The 18,683-nt window shown below is 37.4% G+C and overlaps 2 protein-coding genes and 1 long non-coding RNA gene across 4 annotated transcripts in view; 2 read left to right on the top strand and 1 right to left on the bottom strand.

Annotated features, from left to right (window-relative positions):
* Positions 1–3,682, bottom strand: part of LOC124276064 (post-GPI attachment to proteins factor 2-like) — a 25,770-nt gene extending 22,088 nt beyond the window's left edge. For both annotated transcript variants that reach the window (XM_046711704.1, XM_046711705.1), the window contains exons 1-3: positions 3,440–3,682; positions 2,136–2,394; positions 162–277 (exon numbers count right to left, since the gene is read on the bottom strand). In XM_046711704.1, coding sequence (XP_046567660.1) covers positions 162–277; positions 2,136–2,394; positions 3,440–3,601 — 537 coding nt within the window. In that variant the 5' untranslated portion in view covers positions 3,602–3,682. The remainder of the gene's footprint in view (positions 1–161; positions 278–2,135; positions 2,395–3,439) is intronic.
* Positions 1–12,444, top strand: part of LOC124276066 — a 23,014-nt gene extending 10,570 nt beyond the window's left edge. The window contains exon 3 of the long non-coding RNA XR_006898405.1: positions 10,977–12,444. This is a non-coding gene — a long non-coding RNA (uncharacterized LOC124276066). The remainder of the gene's footprint in view (positions 1–10,976) is intronic.
* Positions 4,785–12,444, top strand: LOC124276062 (autophagy-related protein 13-like). The gene is made up of 5 exons (XM_046711702.1): positions 4,785–5,184; positions 6,412–6,977; positions 8,039–8,224; positions 9,027–9,324; positions 10,270–12,444. Exons 1-5 carry the CDS (start codon positions 5,026–5,028, stop codon positions 10,483–10,485), a joined length of 1,425 nt encoding a protein of 474 aa, XP_046567658.1. The 5' UTR covers positions 4,785–5,025; the 3' UTR covers positions 10,486–12,444.
* Positions 12,445–18,683: the final 6,239 nt, after the last annotated feature.

Here is an 18,683-nt window from a genome sequence, read left to right on the forward strand (position 1 = left end):
CTACATACCATATGTAAGATGGACCTCCCATTGGCTGACTGACCCCAGGTGCTACATACCGTATGTAAGATGGACCTCCCATTGGCTGACTGTCCCCAGGTGCTACATACCGTATGTAAGATGGACCTCCCATTGGCTGACTGTCCCCAGGTGCTACATACCGTATGTAAGATGGATCTCCCATTGGCTGACCGACCCCAAGCGAAGACGTAGGTGGTCAACAACATGTAGGTCAGGGAGCACAGCATGAACAAGATGAAGAACTTCTCATGCAGATCTGCAAATACCAGACTGGAGGTTAGAAACATCACCATTTCTTGGCTGTACAATTCTGCCAGAATATACCGCCACTAGCTACATAAATGCCAATAAATGCCAATGGGCGGTGGTAGTAAAGAACACAACAGACAGTTTTATTGTTTCATGCAAAATTGCAAAATCAGGTTGATAGCTTGTAAATTATTGGGTTTAGACCAAACAATCCAGTGATTCATATTTTCAAAAATAATCCATGTTGTCATGTGACAGATTATCAACCAAGACACCACGCCTGATTTTACAAATTCTGATTCAATACCAGGTGATATCATAGTGACCGCTATATATCATAGAGACCACTATATATCATAGTGACCACTATATATCACAGAGACCGTGATATATCAACCTGACCACTATATATCATAGTGACCACTATATATCATGACCACTATATATCATAGTGACCACTATATATCATGACCACTATATATCATAGTCACTGCTATATATCATAGTGACCACTATATATCATAGTCACTGCTATATATCTTAGATACCACTATAACATAGAGACCACTATATATCAGTCACTGCTATATATCATAGAGACCACTATAACATAGAGACCACTATATATCATAGTGACCACTATATATCACATTCACTGCTATATATCATAGAGACCACTATATATCATAGAGACTGCTATATAACATAGAGATTGCCTAATAAGAGAGTTAGGACCACACAAACTTGTGATTCCAATCATGATTAACTATCCACACAAAGGTACGATCACATACAACAACCAGCATCACAAACATTGAATCCCCGATCCCAATATCATTGTCATTCATCTCCTTTGACAGGTAAAGTATTCGGAGCATTTACTGACTTGAAATGTCCACAAAGGGACATTACTCTGCACAGTGTAATCACATCTTACAACTGATAGCCTTCTAAAGACATGATTTGATACTCAATGTATTTAGAATCATTAATCTGCAGTTGCATCCTTTGCATTGGATGAAAAAATAAACTTAAACATTTTATTTCTATTTTTCATTCATTCTCAATCAGTGATCAAAGTAACAAACAAAAGTTGACCCAAGCCATGAACAAACTTAGCCCTTTTCCAGACATTAGGTATATTAGTTTCTTATCAATTGTACCATTTCTACAGTAAGCATTGATTCACATGGATCATTAAATAGAGTGACTTTACTGGCTCACTGCAGCCCATAGGTGGAATAATGCTGAGTCATGTGACTGCAATATTAAACAACAAACAAACTGCACCATACTTAGGATATTAATATAGGTCTCTACCACTCAAATAATGTTTAGAAAGGTATTTAGAAGTTGGACGAACATGAATACATGACACATTTTATGGATAACAACTTCTTTTTTATTCTTTACACAACATTTCAGAGCAATGTTTAAATTCAACACACCTCAACCCCACTCTTGGCTTTGTCATCACAATAGATTGGTGCATTAATCCAATGTAACTGGCTTAATAATTTTTGTTATCTTTGTACATTCTCCCTCCTTGCATTGTGTAAACATGTTTCTATTTATATATATATTCCGTCTTTGTACTGACTCAGCATTCACCTGATGAAGGAGCAAGAATTAGCTCTGAAACTTTGTGTAAAGAATAAAAAAGAAGTTGTTATCCATAAAATGTGTCATGTAACCACTCAAATAGTATCTAAGAATTAATTTCCGTCAATAACGAAAACATTTGGGAGGGATCCAAAAGAAAATAATCAGTCACAATTCTTTGGACTCTCTAAAACAGAACTAACAAAAGTATGGCTTTGAAAGTAGCCATAGCAGCACTTATGAAATGACACTTGTGTGCTCACCATGGTTCTCTGTAGATGATACGCAGGTCAATCCTAACAAGGCCAAGTTTTCACAGATGTGTAGAAATGTACACAAGGCTGCCAGTGTTTTATACAGCTCATTTCTGTGTCCAACGTGAATTGACGTGTGGTAGCTGTAGTATGCAACAGCCACCATGAACCGCGGTGAGCAGTGTAGTGCAATACACACCCGCCATACATATCGCTGTGGGGTGAAGCCTCCTATAGCAGCGCTTATTGATGGTAAAAAGTTTGGAACCTGGAAAATATAAATTCGAACTTTCAGTTTTCCAAAGTATTCATCATAAGTAAAATATTCACAAAGTACATAAAAACTGGCTCTTATCACAATTTCGGTAGATTTAGTGATATTTTATGGACTTTAATTGCTGAGCTTAGGGACAGTTCATAATCTATGGCTAGGGGGTTGATGATGATTTTAAGGGGGGATCACCCATTTTGTTCTGGGTGGGTAGGGGGGCATCAATTTTGTACACATGTACTAGGGGGTGTCCTTATTGATTTTGTACATAAATTTTAGGGAGGGTCACTCACATTGTACATGCTTCTCCATAAAATCATCATCATTCCCCCACCCACCCCCATAAATTATGAACTGTCCCTTACTGACCAAAAGAAATATTACAATAACTGAACTTCAGATTAATGAGTGAGTGACTTGGGTTTTACGCCGCTTTTAGCAATATTCCAACAATATCATGGCAGGTTGACACCAGAAATGGGCTTCACACATTGTACCCATGAAGGGACTCGAACCCGGGTCTTCGGTGTGATGAGCGAACGCTTTAACCACAAGGCTACCCCAACACCCCTTTAGATTAATGGCTTAAATTGCCAACAACATTATACTGAAGAGTTTAAAGCAGTCTAAATGTTATAACTGGGGAGGTTTTTTATCCATCATCCCACAGAAAAGATGACAAAAGCATTTCTCCTGGTAATATCGGAATGTCTATGTATTTCAGAAATGCAACACTGTGATTAAAGTAATGATAAAACTATTTTACAAAACTGGCTGTGAGTCATTATAAGCTTTGTCATTGGCTGCTTATGAATGCATCATTAAGAACTGTGGACGACCTTTACATCAGTGGGGTCTTTGGGTTTTTTTAGATCTACATTTCCTTGTGCTTTCCCATCAGTTTTGTAACGACTGAAATTGGACGAACTTATTTAATTAGAAACTGGTGGAAAGTGTCGTGATATACAAAACACGCCATGGGACCAACATCATTACTGACCCATTGTCAATAACTCTCCATCCATTTCCTGATTTTACGTACCCTACAGTGTGTTTTTGTGGAAGATTCGAAGTTGAATATCACCGACCAAATCACGCAGAAACAAGTTGCAAATATTGGTAAACTGCAAACAATCTTGCCCAGTGTCGCAAGCGTGACTTTGAAATGCACTGGTTTGTTGTGATCTGAATAACTTGCAGACATGACCTAGTGTTATGTTGAATATATAAAAATAAACTTGAGGTAAACACATGACATGTGGAGAACCCCGGAAGAAAATATGGTTGTATGGTACTTTCCCTGCGACTAGTTTTATTACATTCACATCACGAGTCGTTATTTTGTCAACAAAAGATAAACTGGGATTGTGAAGGATTGAAAATATTGGGTCAGTAAAAATAACATTAAGACAACAGCTGCTGACAATGGTCAGTAATCACAATGAAGTGATCAACATCATGAGCATCGATACGACAAGTATGGGTTGATGAAGACCAATTCTATCCTCGAAACTGGACTTAGTGGAGATATAGATATATATGTGTATGTATAAAGAAATCCACAATAAATATTGACAGGCACGACACGAATTCACGAGAGAGAGAGAGAGAGAGAGAGAGAGAGAGAGAGAGAGAGAGAGAGAGAGAGAGAGAGAGAGAGAGAGAGAAAGAGATAGAGAGAGCAGCGGAAATATTTATGTAAAAGGTCATTGTAGAGCTCTAGTACTGGCTAGTTGTGTGCATGCATGTCTGAAATGTGAAAAGTGGAAAAGTACCTAATGACTTAGTTAGCACACATAAAGTTCTGTCTGTGCCCTGAAAACGTTTACATCTTTCGGGTAATTCTACCATTTCTGACCAGGAATGATGCCCGCACCACAATCTCCAGCTCGGAAACAAATGTTTTCACCTTTAAGGGGTGTGCAGCGTTTCTTCAAACTGACAACGGGATATCTCAGTGCACACATTCTACTTGTTCACATGTGTGGAATGTTTACTATATGTTTGCTGAATACACGCAGTATGCAAGACAAGAAAGTTATAAAGTTAAACAAAATTAAATGATTATGCTTATTGTCTGCAAACGGGTTCTCATTATTTGTCGGGTTTAGCTATAACGTTTAATAAGTTACAAGTAATTTCTTGCGGATTGTCGTATGGTGGTTTGCATGCACTTCCTAATTTGTTTACTATTGACAACATAAACTGTCACATCAGTTATGGACATCACTCGTGATTGATGCAAGGTACACACTTTGGTTTAGATTTCGATATTCATTCCAACGACAGAACAATCTGTTATTATTTTAGTATCAACAGACGTGTCGCTTCATTTACAATTAGTGGTGTGGGAAATAGTCTAATTTAGATGACGTTATGGAATTCTGGGTAACAGGAAGTTTAGACTGTCTGCGTTGACAGTAAAAATATTTAGGAAAATTATGAATGTTGCGGATTTCTCTCCATGTCTAGAAGCATGTACATCAAAATACAGGTAGAACAACGCACGATTTAAAGTTTGTCACCACGCAGACGTGTTGACAGACGCTCACACGCAGGACAATCGTTGAAATGTCGCACTGGAACAACTGGTGGTGAACCAGAAAACGTAAACAACGGACAGACACCATGAATATGGCTGCAGGAAAGTTAAACAGTCAAGACAAGAAGGACTTGGAGAAATTCACCAAGTTTTTCATTTTCAAGAGCCTTCAAATCATCGTTCAATCAAGGCTCGGTGAGAAGATCAAGACCAAATCAAAACCATTTTCATCTGGCGCAGACTGGGTATGTACCAGCGAATTATGTCATCCATCAGCTGTAAACATTAACATAAACTTAAAGCAAAAGAAAACACTTTGTAAACTAAGAATTTGTAGCAATCTTGGTACATTGTTCATGTTTTTAAAAATATATTCCCTACCAAAAACTGACAAAGTAATGTGATATTTTGACTGTTTTACAGTGTTTATAATCTTGGTCTTGACAGAATTACTGTAGCAATCTGGTGAAGTAGATCCAACCGATAACTTACTGCTATCCAAGTTTGTAACACAGTTAATCCCCTGATTCAATATATCAGTTTCTGTATTTATCAATATATCAGTTTGTTTTTCAACATACTTTATACAGGCCTGGTACGTTGTAAAATATGTATGCCTTTGGGATTTTTAAGATAGGGATATTTTGCCATGTTGTTAATGGCATTTTTCTCTTAAGATTATTGTGTTAATCATTCAAATGGTCTTGTATAATGTATGGCAAGTACTGAAGTAGTATAAAATCGACATGATAGAACACCATGTAAATCATGTTTTCCAAACAGAAAATGACAGCTATTTCACAATACCTGCAAAAAGTAGTTGTACTTGTAGCAACACCAGCTAAAACGAGACTCATATTTAGACTTTGAGTAATGTTATCACATTTACATATGTTAGAACTGCACATCTGCAAGTCCTGACAAAAGTGTAACAATTCTTTGGGGTCTGGGAGAGAGATTACTACTAAATGTGCTGTTTAAACGATGTTAACAACAATGTTAAAGGTATTGGTAAATTAAGTTCAAAATGTTAAACTTTTCTTTTCTTCATTTGCTGCTATGATACTGCACAATAAACACCACAAGAGGAAATCCTGTTATAAGACATTAATTAACTTTCAGAACTGCTTATTTTCAATAGACCTATGAAGATCTCGGTTAGAATTGATCTTCAGTAACCCATGCTTGTCGTTAGAGGCTGACTAACGGGATCGCGTGGTCAATCTCGCTGACTTGGTTGACATATGTCATCATACCCCAATTACTGGATTGATGCTCATGCTGTTGATCACTGGATTGTCTGGTCCAGACTTGATTTTTTACAGACCGCTGGAATATTGCTGAGTGACCAAAGTCACTCACTCACTCATTATTTTTAGTAGTTTCAATGACCAGGATGACTCTTAATAGTCTTATACTAAATTTGAATACAGTGAATTTTTTTCATAGTGTGAATAACATTTTTATTTCAGTTCAACCTTGCCATACGGGATATCCCAGAAGTGCAAACTGAAGCAAAGAAGGTATTGTCTGGGCAGCAGTCCATGCTCGGTCAGGATGTGTGTGTAGAGATATCCCTGCGTACAGCAGAGGGCGACACCATGGTGTTAGAGACATGGTACATCACCCTCAACAAGGAACAGTGCGACCCAGGCGTCAAGGTCTCCTACACCGTCTACAACAGGATGGGTATAGCTTTAAAATCCTTATTTTCAGTTTCTCGTGTTCCTCCTGCCTATAGGTTAGCGAGGAGACAAAGTGCCAACGGGGGAGGAGATTACGTCATATGCTACAGAATCTATCTCGGACATCCACAGTTCTTTCAGTTGGGTGATGGATACCAGTCTACAAAAGTTGGAGCCATTCCTACGCCAGTTGGGACAATCTTGCTGAATCTGGCTTACCGGACAAAGCTGCTCATTTCTCCACACAAAACAACCAAGGATTTGCCTTTTGAAGTTAAGGATGATCATTTCAAAAGAGATGCCAGCCCAAGAATTCCAACAACACCTAAACCCTGCAGTTTAGGTTTTAGAAGGTAATCTCCAGTAATATGATCCAAGAGTCCAAGGTTGGAGGAAATTGATGGAATAATGCATTTTCCGGATGACAGTTTTTCGTGTGAAGGCAAAATAGATTTGATGTTTAGACACATTCAATTAGCTGAAATATGTTCTACCTCTTCCATAGACATGGTAGCATTCCTTCCTTTTCATCACAGATGGGTTAAGTATAAAGAATCATGTTCAAAAGCGTTTGAAAGTTTAACAAAAGCAAAAGTACTTTTTGACCTCAGGGTTTCAGATGACTGTGTCAGTATGCCCTACATGTTGATTGTTGCTCATGCTATGAACCATTGGTTTTTGTTGATGGTACTAGCCTTTATGTTTGTGACTGGCACCAACGGTAGCCTAGGATATGCTTTCCTTTTCACAAACTCCTATTTCACACATTCTCATGACAAACACTGATGAAGTAAGGATCATATAGCTGACTCTGCTTTAAGCAGAAATATGTAATAATTATTGATATGGAAAGTTGTTAGTTGTATTGCATTTCTTACATCATAAAGCTAATATATTTAATTCAGTGTGATAAAGAACTTTTAATCACCCACCACAGTCACCATTTTGAAACTAATTAAAAATGGTAACCAAGCATGTCACAAGATTAGCAGGCTCCTTACAGGGTTGTGTGTACCTGTATTATATTTTACCGATGACTGCGCCAGAATTCATCCCGCTATATTATTGTGCATGTTTGAACTTGATCGCCGGGAAACGTGTGCACAGCTGATTGCACGATAAATATTATAATGACTAATATGTAATAATATGTTGAAATAATGAAAACGTACAGGTTAATATGTATTTTATTCATCATTCACAACATAAACGCTGTAATCGTGGCAAACATCCTGGCAGATGTACCAGTAACCCTGTAACATCGTCCTGGCAGGGCACTGGCGAGCTAAAAAATATTTCCGTGAAATTGTATCTCATAGATAAGACGACCCCCTTCTAAAGACATATTGTTTGGTCCTCAAAATTCGGCTTATAGACGGTAATATACGGTATTCCATTTTTTCTTTTTCCTTAGGAACAGTACCTCTGATGAGCTCCTGAACTTGGGCCTAGACAGACAGGACCTGTGTTCCACCATGTTCTCCACCAGCCCCTCATCCGACCTGACCATCAATGAGTGCGGAGTAGCGGTCAACACTCAGCCGCTCTGTATCATCAATGAAAAGTCAACTGAAGGCAAGGACGACCATCGGCCCAGAAGGTTAGTTATAGTAGAATTTACATGATGAAGGTGACTCCAGTAACTTTGACATTGTAAAGATTGAGTATAGTTACCTGTCAGGGATTTATCTGTACCTGCTCAGACCATTATTTGACAAAAAAAACTAAAACAGATGTCGGTGAAAATTCACAAATTTGAATTTTTAAAATCCCCAAGTTTTACCAAACTGCTCTGTTTAACTACTATGTGAAACACCTCTGACTTACATATTTTTCTATCCAAATAAGCCTGACAAGGACAATTAGTCAGAATCCTAGATAAATCCCAGCCTATATTCTAAAATATAGTTATGTTACAAAAACATAAAGAGGTGGGGTAGCCTAGTGATTAAGGTGTTCGCTCATCACGCCGAGGACCCGGGTTTGATTCCCCACATATGGGTTCAACGTGTGAAGCCCATTTCTGGTGTCCCCCACCGTGATATTGCGGGAATATTGCTAAAAGTGGCGTAAAACTAAACTCACTCACTACAAGAACCATAAGCACAAAATGAGTTATGGGCTAGTTGGATTTAATTTATATTGCCTGTCCCTTGTTTTTAACAGATCCTATATTTAGGATTACACTTTCTTGGATACATAAATTCTACTGCATATTTTTTAATAAGATTCGAAGTGATATTCTGCGTGAGGCATCAGATCGCCAACACACAACATATAATATCTGTTACATTTGAACTCTAAAATGTCATTGTGTATTTATCCCTTGTTCAGACAAATGGATTTTTTCCAGTTATGCTGTTCCAAGATATAGGAATTGATATGCAACCATTTCCCCACAGTGTTCCAGAGAAGGGTTCTAATAGCTTCACAGAGCTACAAAGGGTGGGGGCATTTGCAACACATCGCAGCATGAAGGACTTGAAGACTGACATGGAAGAAATCCCCTTCTTCAGCCTCCTGGCTGCGACCAAACCAGCAGACATCCCACCACCACCACCAATAGAAAAACTCAAATCCTCCATCACATCCGGAGAGCCAGACAACATGGAAACCACCACCAACTCGGCTGGAAGTGATATTAACAAGAGCAACAGCAGTGATGCTTCAGCTCCAGATGATTTTGTCATGGTTGAATTGGTATGATGCTTCTGCAGTGTTTTCTCATTTTTTATGTTGAGTATTTTTCATGGTAGAGTCAGCTTTCTACAAAGAGAAGATCCCTTTGGGGATTACAATTTGGAGTAAGTCCCCCAGAACCTATGCTGGTCGTAAGAGGTGACCAATGTAGATCTGGTGGTCAGGCTGTGATGGTATGGAACATTGCTCATAATGTCAGTCACTGGATTGTCTGGTTTAGACTCGATTTTATAAAGACTGTCTCATTTAGCTGGAATATTGCAGAGTATGGCAGGGCTCGATTTAAGAGATGTTAACCCACTTGCAGCAGGTGCAACCTAAGATAAAAACCTACTTGCACCAACCAAATTCCAGTTGCACTGTTTTTATTGCAATATGTAATATCAGAAATATGCTATTGAATTATTTAGATGTTTTTTTCAGAAGTTTACCCACTCAAAAATTGACTTGCACCTGGTGCAAGTTAGACTAATAACTAGGTTGCACTTTGTAATATTGGGTTGCACCAGTGCAAGTAACAAATCACTAAATCGAGTCCTGTATGGCATTGACATACAAACAAAGGGATGTATTGCATTAAAGACAGGTTTGTGTTTTTGCTTTGAAGATATTACAAATATAGAAATGATGAGTCATTCATCCATTTAAAATTGAATCCGTGAAGATGCGGATTAGAATTGGTCTTCAGAGACCCACGTTTGTCATGAGGTGAATAACTGGATCGGGTGGTCAGGCTCTCAGACTTGGTTGACACTTGGTACTGTATCCCAGTTCAGAAGATCAGCTCCCATACTGTTAATCACTGGATTGTCTGCTCCAGATTCAATCATTTACAGACCGTCTGAAATATTTTTGAGACCTGGATTAAACAAATAATCGATCTATCAGTGTTATGAAAATTATGTACTCACTCATTCATGAAACAATTCTTTCTCTTTTTTCCAGAAAACTCCATTCGCAGGAGCAGATGCTAACACTGACCTTGGCAGGTTCTACCGGGACTGTCAGGGTGCACCCAACTTGAAGATGTTCGATGAGGAGGAGAGTGGATTTAATGAAACACTGGAAGTTGTCACAAACCAGCTGGCTTTGTTCGAATCAGATATGAAGGGTTTTGATGAATTTGTGGATTCGTTGAAGGACCAAGATTCTAGCGGTTAGACTTTATCACTTTGAGCACAAGCTGCTATACTGACCAAACGACATGTGCTATATAACACTGATAGTTCTAGACAATGTGCCTACTGTATCTCATCCTGCAAACCACATCTTTCTCAGTTTACTTACTTTCCCTCAGTAAGGGTTATGTGTCAGGATGAACCGGAATTGTGTTTCCATTTGACTGTCAATTTGATAAATATTAATCAAAATTTTATCGAAATCAGTATTTAGGATATTTTGGATTTGGGTCTTTTTCTTTTCAAATTTTTATGTTCTAAGGTTCATAACAACAAAACAAAATTTTAAGTTATCGCATGTGGCAGAGCCCTGAAAATCTACACAGTATTGTTTATGAGACTTACAACTTTCCAGATGAATAATTCAGGGAGGAATGTCCTGATACAGATATCTCCTGTGGAATGGCACAGGACCCAGGTTTCTGTACAGTCAGGGTTTCCGTGTGTATGGACTATGTTGTGGGTGAGACCAAGTGCTAGGTAAGGAGGATCTGCATACATGCAGTGCTAGGTAAGGAGGGTCTGCATACATGCAGTGCACACTGCATCATATTCATAGAGATGCATTTTCTATTTTATTGCATTTTATCATCTGGTCCAAAGCTAAGTTGTTTAGCTTTGAGAAGAAGAGTTGCAGATATTGTCATATTTCATACAATATTGTATGGTCATAAGGTTTAATGGAACATTGTGGAGAGGATGGCGTTCACTACACATGGTGTCAAAGAACCTGTCCATTGCAAAAATATATTATTATTCGTTCTGAATCCCCTGTTACAATGGCTGGTTAGCATTGCTCCCCAGCAAATCATGCTGGTTGTAAGTTCTGTTGTAAGTTGACAATATCAATCACTTGATTGTCTAATTCAGTTTACAGGGTGCTGTCATATAGCTGGAATATTGCTGAGTAAACAGCAAACATGCAAACATCCTGAAAATACGCCCTGCAGAAAAGAATTCTTAATGACAAACAGAAATATGTTTGCAATATATGAAACAAACAATCTTCACTTCAATACAGTAAAACCAATCCTGATTCCATGATGGAACATCAAAGACCATGTCTCGCTTAGCCTCACAATTTTCTCAATATTTCACACATCAGAAAGTAGACTTGTAGCTGAATGTTGTCAAATGTGATACAGCTTTGAACTGCAGCTAAATACAATATAGCAGTTTAGTACTTGCCATTGATGCAACGTGAGCAATGTCTATAAGTGTAAATATCTCACTTCCATGAAATGGAATGGATTTGTGTCATGTATGTTATTTGGGTGTTATAAATGTGTTTCTGGCTCGGAAGTAAAAAGAGACTGGTTTATGTGGATGAAAAGACATGCTGTTCAAGATGTCATTTAACTGATAAGATGTACATCTAATGCCTGTAGATTTTCATGTTTTTAAATATATGACACTACATTGACATGATCAGTAGGGTTATTTTGGGCTTCTCACTCACCAGGAAACTTTAAAAAGCAACTGCAGACAATAAAAAATTATCTATACTTAGCATGCTTCATAGCATACTCAAGAAGAAATATGAGATCAATAAACTATGTCAGAAGGCTTTGTCAGTGATCCAGATTGACACATGTCATCGTTTCCCAATTGTGCAGATCGATGCTCATGCTGTTGATCCCTGGATTGTCTGGTCCAGACTTGATTATTTATAGACCGATGTCATATAGCTGTAATATTGCAGAGCATGGTGTAAAACTAAATTCAATCAATCTATGACTTTGCTAAGTGTTTGGTTCTTTCTTTCAGAGCAGTAACATGCATCCTTTCATCCATCAGTCCAAATGATCCATGATTCTTTCCAGGCTCTAAAGAAATTATCAAAATGTACAGTTCTCAACACTGTAACTTCACAGGACCCTCACATAGGCTGCTAGGACCCCTAAAACTAATAATTGGGTTCCCGACCCCATGTTTGTGAGTCGAGGTAAAAATCTGTATAGTAATATATGTTATTTCCCACTGTCTCAGTACCGACGTAATCAGGAGGTATGGAATATAAAGTAAACGTTCACAGATAACCAAAGACTAAAACATTGTATAGGCTTCCAGTTTGTCAGTATATAACCAGTATATAACCACCTGTCTATAAGCCACATTCCGATTCCATCATTTCCAAACTGGTTTAGTGTTGTGAGATTAGATTGTTTTAAACGAGAGGGTTCGATTCCCCACATGCGAGAAAGTAATTTGTTTTAGCTCTTGGCACAATTTGTCTTCATACATTACTACTGTAACTAACACTGCAATAAAACCATTTTAACACAGCAATAGCAACTTCAACAGTATACCCTTTATTGGGCTCAGTTTTTTTATAAGACAATGTAATGTGGTATTCACTTGCATGAACATACTGGGTGTTGTAACCTAATTCAGTAGCTCATTCAAACGGAGTACTTACAGCAGTAGTGGTGTTTTATCAGAGGACAACAAAAATATACTCAGAGAAACAAATAAAGGAGCACAGGAAAATTCAAGTGTTCTTTTAATATTTTCCAGTTTTCATCACCAGTTTTGAAAAGCACTGTGAGGAAATCTGAGAATAAATAAAGGAACACTGCCATGAAGTAGTGTTCCCTTATTTGTTTCCCTCAGTATATGTTGTTTCTCAACTGTTCCAGATTTTAATATGGCGAGTTCACCCCTTTTACAGTTACATTATTGTTTACTTGGTTTAATATATAGAATGAAAGTACACAACCATGTTTACTGTGCCCTGTCCAAAGATATCCTGATGACAACTTGAAAAAGTATTTCCGAAGTGTTGGACTTTCCGACATGTACAAGGACTCCTTAACGTCACTGACAACATTGTCACAAATATGACCACATGTTTTCTATGTATTTAAAGTTACATCCCATGTTGTCATGAACAAATACACAATTGCAGTCACTCATGCACTTAAAGAAAAGACAACTCTAGCTGAAACCTAACGTCTAAAGATAGGAATGGCTGATTTGGAAAAAGCATCATTGGCCCACAAGGTTTACAAGTAATGTTTGTAAGCACTCCCCATATCTTCCTTCATCCCTCCTATAATAAGTGGAGCAGTGGGGTAGCCTAGTTGTTAAAGCGTTTGCTCGTCACACCAAAGACCTGTGTTCAGTTGACACATGGGAACAATATGTGAAGCCCATTTCTGGTGTTCCCCGCCGTGATATTGCTGGAATATTGCTAAAAGCGACTAAAAACTTAAGTCACTCACTCACTTATGATAAGCACCACCCCATCACCTATCCCTGTCAGCGCTAAACGCTCAAGGCATGTATTACAGCAATTATGGGAATGGTGTTTGAGGAAATTAGTATAGTCCAGTCATAATTTGAAGCCTAAATTGGAGACTCTTTAGAATATTTATTAAGACCTGCTTCTCATAAGTCGAGATGACAAGGGCAAAGTATTGAGACAGTTCTTGATGTAGTCTTTAGTTTCTGGTAATGTCTTTAGACAGTTCCTTGTGAAGACTGGAGACACTTACTGGCATAGTATTGAGATTATCTCTATGATAAACAAAATAGAAAGTACCTTTGAATTAACTTGTATTTTGTGAACTGCCAACACACTAAATAGGTTAACTGTGATGTGATGTGTATAAGTTTGGTTTCAACAGTATCGCATACTAACTGGTGTTCTGTTTTGAACTGTCAAAATGGCAACCGTTGTTCACAACTTGCTCAGCATTATTTGTGGCCATTAGCTGTGTGAGTAGAATTGTATGTACAGATTTAGTAGGAAGGAGACACATTGTATATTTTTAAACTTCCACTGTTTGAATCTATATTGCAATAATATGTGATGCAAGTGTTGACATTCATGCTTTAAAAACTATTCAAAGAATTCATGTTTGTTTTAATCCCATTGTTTGTGTAGTGTGTTATTTATAGCGTACATGCCACATGTTTGTCATTTGTAAATATTCAGTGTGTTTGACAGATGTCTAAACATTTAGTTGATTGTAGACACAACAAGACCTATTTAAATGTCAGTTTTGAAAACTAATGACAACCTATATATAGACAGTCTAAGACCGCTTCAGATGTTCTCTATTTTATACATGTCATCTTAGGGCTCGATTTAGTGCTTTGTTACTTGCACTGGTGCAACCCTTTATTACAATGTGTAACCTAGTTATTAGTCTAACTTGCCCCAGGTGCAAGTCAATTTTTGAGTGGGTAAACTTCTGAATAGAAATCTAAATAATTTAGCATATGTTTTTCATTGCGTGTATTTGCAATAAAAGCAGTGCAACTGGAATTTGACTGGTGCAACTAGGTTTTTATCTCAGGTTGCACATGGTGCAAATAGGTTCATCTCTTAAATCGAGCCCTGCAGCTATCATGTTCATTTATTTCAGATGTAAGATCAAAAGTGTTAGTTACTATTTTTTAAACTATGACTTTTATATTATTATTTAGCATTGCGATTTTTCGGATGTCCCCCGGCCGTGATATTGCTGGAATATTGCAAAACCTGGCATAAAACTGAGTCACACAACATCACTCAGTTGTTAAGGATATAGGCTTAATCCTTTATATACTAAACCCACCAAAACTAATCTGCACAGCTGTTGACTGGCAAGTGAACGCGTGAGACAGGGCTATGCTGTTCCCTACCAAGATGTTCCTCATGATTCCATCTCCCTGAGAGAATGTTACAAACTGAAGATGCTGACTCTCTTTCATGATCTTTGTTGGTCGGTAACTGTTGGTGGAACCATTCAATTAATGCCAACATGATTTGTTTTCTAATCATGCTCATATGATATTTGGTACTTCTGAAAAGTATAGAACTGAAAATAGAAATAATAAAGCTTTGATCTTGAACCTTTAAGACATGATAAGATTTTGTCGAAATTTATGCTAATTTTATGAGATGGTATCCAGGTGTTTCTGAAAAGCTGCAGTTGAGAAACACATTCAAGGGAGATTACTCTCTTAAAACCTAATACACTGGGGTCTAGTATTCTTTCTGAAGTTTGTGTAACATCAATGCGTTTAAACTTTATGTCGTTTTCTTTTGTTTGCGATGTAACAATCTAATGTTTGTCTAATATCACTGATACATATCTGTTTTTGGGTTTGTAATTATTGAATCAACTTCTCTATTTTGACTACAAAGTTTGCATTGTATCCACATTTTGGCCAGGCTGGTTGTTGTTTAACACAGCACTCTGTAATATTCCAGCTATATGGCAGCAGTCTGTAAATAATCGAGTCCAAATAATCCAGTGATTGGCAGCATGACTATAGATCTATGCAATTGGGATACGATGACATATGTCACAATTGCGTAGGTTTGTTGCTCATCCTGCTGATCACTGGATTGACTGGTCCAGACTCGCCACTGACAGTTTGTCCAGGAGCTGCTTGACAAGGAATTTTACATATTTATTGCAATTAAGAAATATTTTGGTCTCATGCACAACCCTTCCTGGATGACATCAATATGTGACCATATCCTATTTTTGCTTAAATACCAATCTAAAAACCAGTGTTTGAAATAAGGCCGACCACCTGACAGACGGTCTAAATTTACAGCTAGCCAGCCTGATGGTCTGGTAAAAACTTTAGATGTTCCATACATCTGAGTAAATTCAGCATAAATCCATTTTGGGCTGGTAACATTTTGAAGTTACCAGCCTGATGTCTGGCAGTGTTTTTGGCTTATTTCATACACTGTAAAAACTCTGACCCTGAAATTCATTTCATCCTGAACACAACCTTATAATTTTTAGAAGGCATTGCCTGAGAAGAACTTGTATATATTATTTAGTTAAATTTGTGGATGTTATCAAGGAAATGAAAGGAAAAGGAACTGGGCTAAGAATACGGGCCTGCAGGAAGCTATGCTAGTTGTACTGGTCGAGACTTTACAGTCATATAGCTGGAATATTGTTATGTAGGGGTTAAACCACAAACAAACTGAAAGAGACTAGATGAACATTTCAGCAGGGTTGGAGTGGAAGGCAGTGTGTTCAGTACAGGTATACATCACAGATGTATGCCACCTGTTTATAAGGAGAACCATGTGATTGCCCATGGGACTAAATCCTTCAACCTAATGTGGACTCTGTATGAAATGCATGTATTCAAATGTAGAAGTTTGATATGTAACATCAGTGTTTTGTAAATATATGCTTCAACAGATTTTTCGTCCATGTGCTGACGTGAATGTTTATTTGTTTGAATGGGTGAAACTGGAGAGCAGTTCAATATTCTACTTTCTAGTGTAAGGAATTATTGGAAATTCTTATTGGTGAAATGTTTGCATGTGACACTTCAAAGCTAAATATCTTTGTTATATCTGGCAGAACATCTTGAAGAAGTACTGTAAAGGTTGCTACTGTCATTATCATGTTGTCTTGTTCAGCAGACAATGGGTACCCGGTAGGAAGAGACAGTAATGTCACTCCTACTTCTAGTGACTCACAGGAAGCATGGGTTGTATTCTCCTCCAAAGCTGAGAATATAAACGAGAGCACACTGATCTGTTCACTAGGGTAATGATATAAGAAGCCTTGATAAATTGATGAAGAAATTACATCATTGAACAACTTTATTAAATGAGTTTTATATTTTTAAGTTTTATACTAGTCAGAAAATTTGTACAATTTTGTGATCTCTCATATGTTATGGTTATTGAATAGTTGTAAATATCTGAAATAGGATTTTGTTAGAATCTGCTGTTTGTTTGAGTTTTATCATAGTTTGTTATCTTTTCATTAGTTATCATTGTGATTTATGAAATGAGTTGTACATATAATGACAGATCCAGAAAGAAAGACAAGTGCATATCTTCCAGTTTGCTACTTAAATGATGCCATCGATATCATTATGTTTCTTCTGACATTATTTCATAATATACTCCCCATCAAATATTTAGACTCATTAGTGTAAATGTAGCCACTTACTTCAGTCAACTGTTCTAAAGTAGATTTTGCAAAATATTCCATACTTTTTAAAGGTACTGTTTACACATGAACTGATGAATTGTAAAACAAATTCGTAACGTTGAAAAGATTATTGTCATGAGTTCAATTAATGGTGAAACTGAGTGAAATTGGCGAATTCTTAACAAAACTCAACACCAAAACACACCTGTTCACATGCACAATATTTGCACATGCTTTTCAGCAATTTGATGCATGATCCTCTTGCAACACATCTGCATAAGGTTTGCAGTTGGTTCCCCCAAGTTGTAGAGAAATTCATCTTCAATGTAACCATATATATATACATAACATATAGTGAGTTCTTTAAGTGAGTCTAAACTTTTGATGGGTAGTATAGTTACAATATTGCTGTCCTGTTTCAGTCATGGGGGTTGATATATCAGTTTGTGAAAACATACAACATACAAAAAATGCATTAGGTTTGCGTTTGAACTGGAAGTGGTACAAGTACACAGATGGTGACCATATGCTTGTTGGCTGCGATTGGATAGCAGTAAAGATAACTTTCATTTCTGTTCAGTATTGAATGAAAATGTTTACGCAGACTCTGAACTTTGTGATCAAAAATCAAAATCAATGATTTTTATGCCATGTAACCTTTTGAGGCGTTGACATATCTACTCTATTTTTACATTCATACTTAAGGATGGTATGAATGCACATCTTTAATTTATTTGGTCAGATTTGTACCTTTAATTTTAGCACTGCCTGGTGGATGAAAGTGCCATGCATGAACCAACAGCAGTACCAGTTTGAGATACAAATGTAAGGTCAGCTAATATTTGGATATATATATATTAATATTTTGGCCACATGTGGCTAAAGGTGATCAACGGATGACTGCCTGCATTTCTGACATTCTTCGTTAAAGGGTCACAAGGTCAATACAGTAAGTTTTACGTTTTCATATTTTGTGAAGAACCTGTGGAAAATTTAAAAGATGTTGGAAGTGTTAATGATATGAATGTATCATCACATCATATTACATACATCATATCTGGCTGACCTTGTATGTTGTGGGTCGGTATGTTGGTATTCAGTATAGGAAGCAAAGTCTTGATGTTCCTGAGAGGTGGGTAGCCATGTGGTGAAACTGGTGTCTCATGATGCCAAAAGCCCAAGTTGGAATCCCCTCTCAGTATAAAGCCTGAGGCACGTGCTTGATGTGCTTGATAACATGTCTGGAATAGGGCTATGAGAGGCATGGGAT

Source organism: Haliotis rubra, unplaced genomic scaffold (assembly GCF_003918875.1).
Source record: "Haliotis rubra isolate DU_JTF1 unplaced genomic scaffold, ASM391887v1 Scf205, whole genome shotgun sequence".
Taxonomy (NCBI): domain Eukaryota; kingdom Metazoa; phylum Mollusca; class Gastropoda; order Lepetellida; family Haliotidae; genus Haliotis; species Haliotis rubra.

What these genes read in the sequence shown, in the direction of transcription:
- LOC124276062 (XM_046711702.1), top strand. Translation starts at nt 5,026, where the DNA reads ATGAATATGGCTGCAGGAAAGTTAAACAGTCAAGACAAGAAGGACTTG. An exon ending in TGCAGTTTAGGTTTTAGAAG is followed by an intron (nt 6,978 to 8,038) that starts GTAATCTCCAGT and finishes CTTTTTCCTTAG; the next exon opens with GAACAGTACCTCTGATGAGC. An exon ending in ATTTTGTCATGGTTGAATTG is followed by an intron (nt 9,325 to 10,269) that starts GTATGATGCTTC and finishes TCTTTTTTCCAG; the next exon opens with AAAACTCCATTCGCAGGAGC.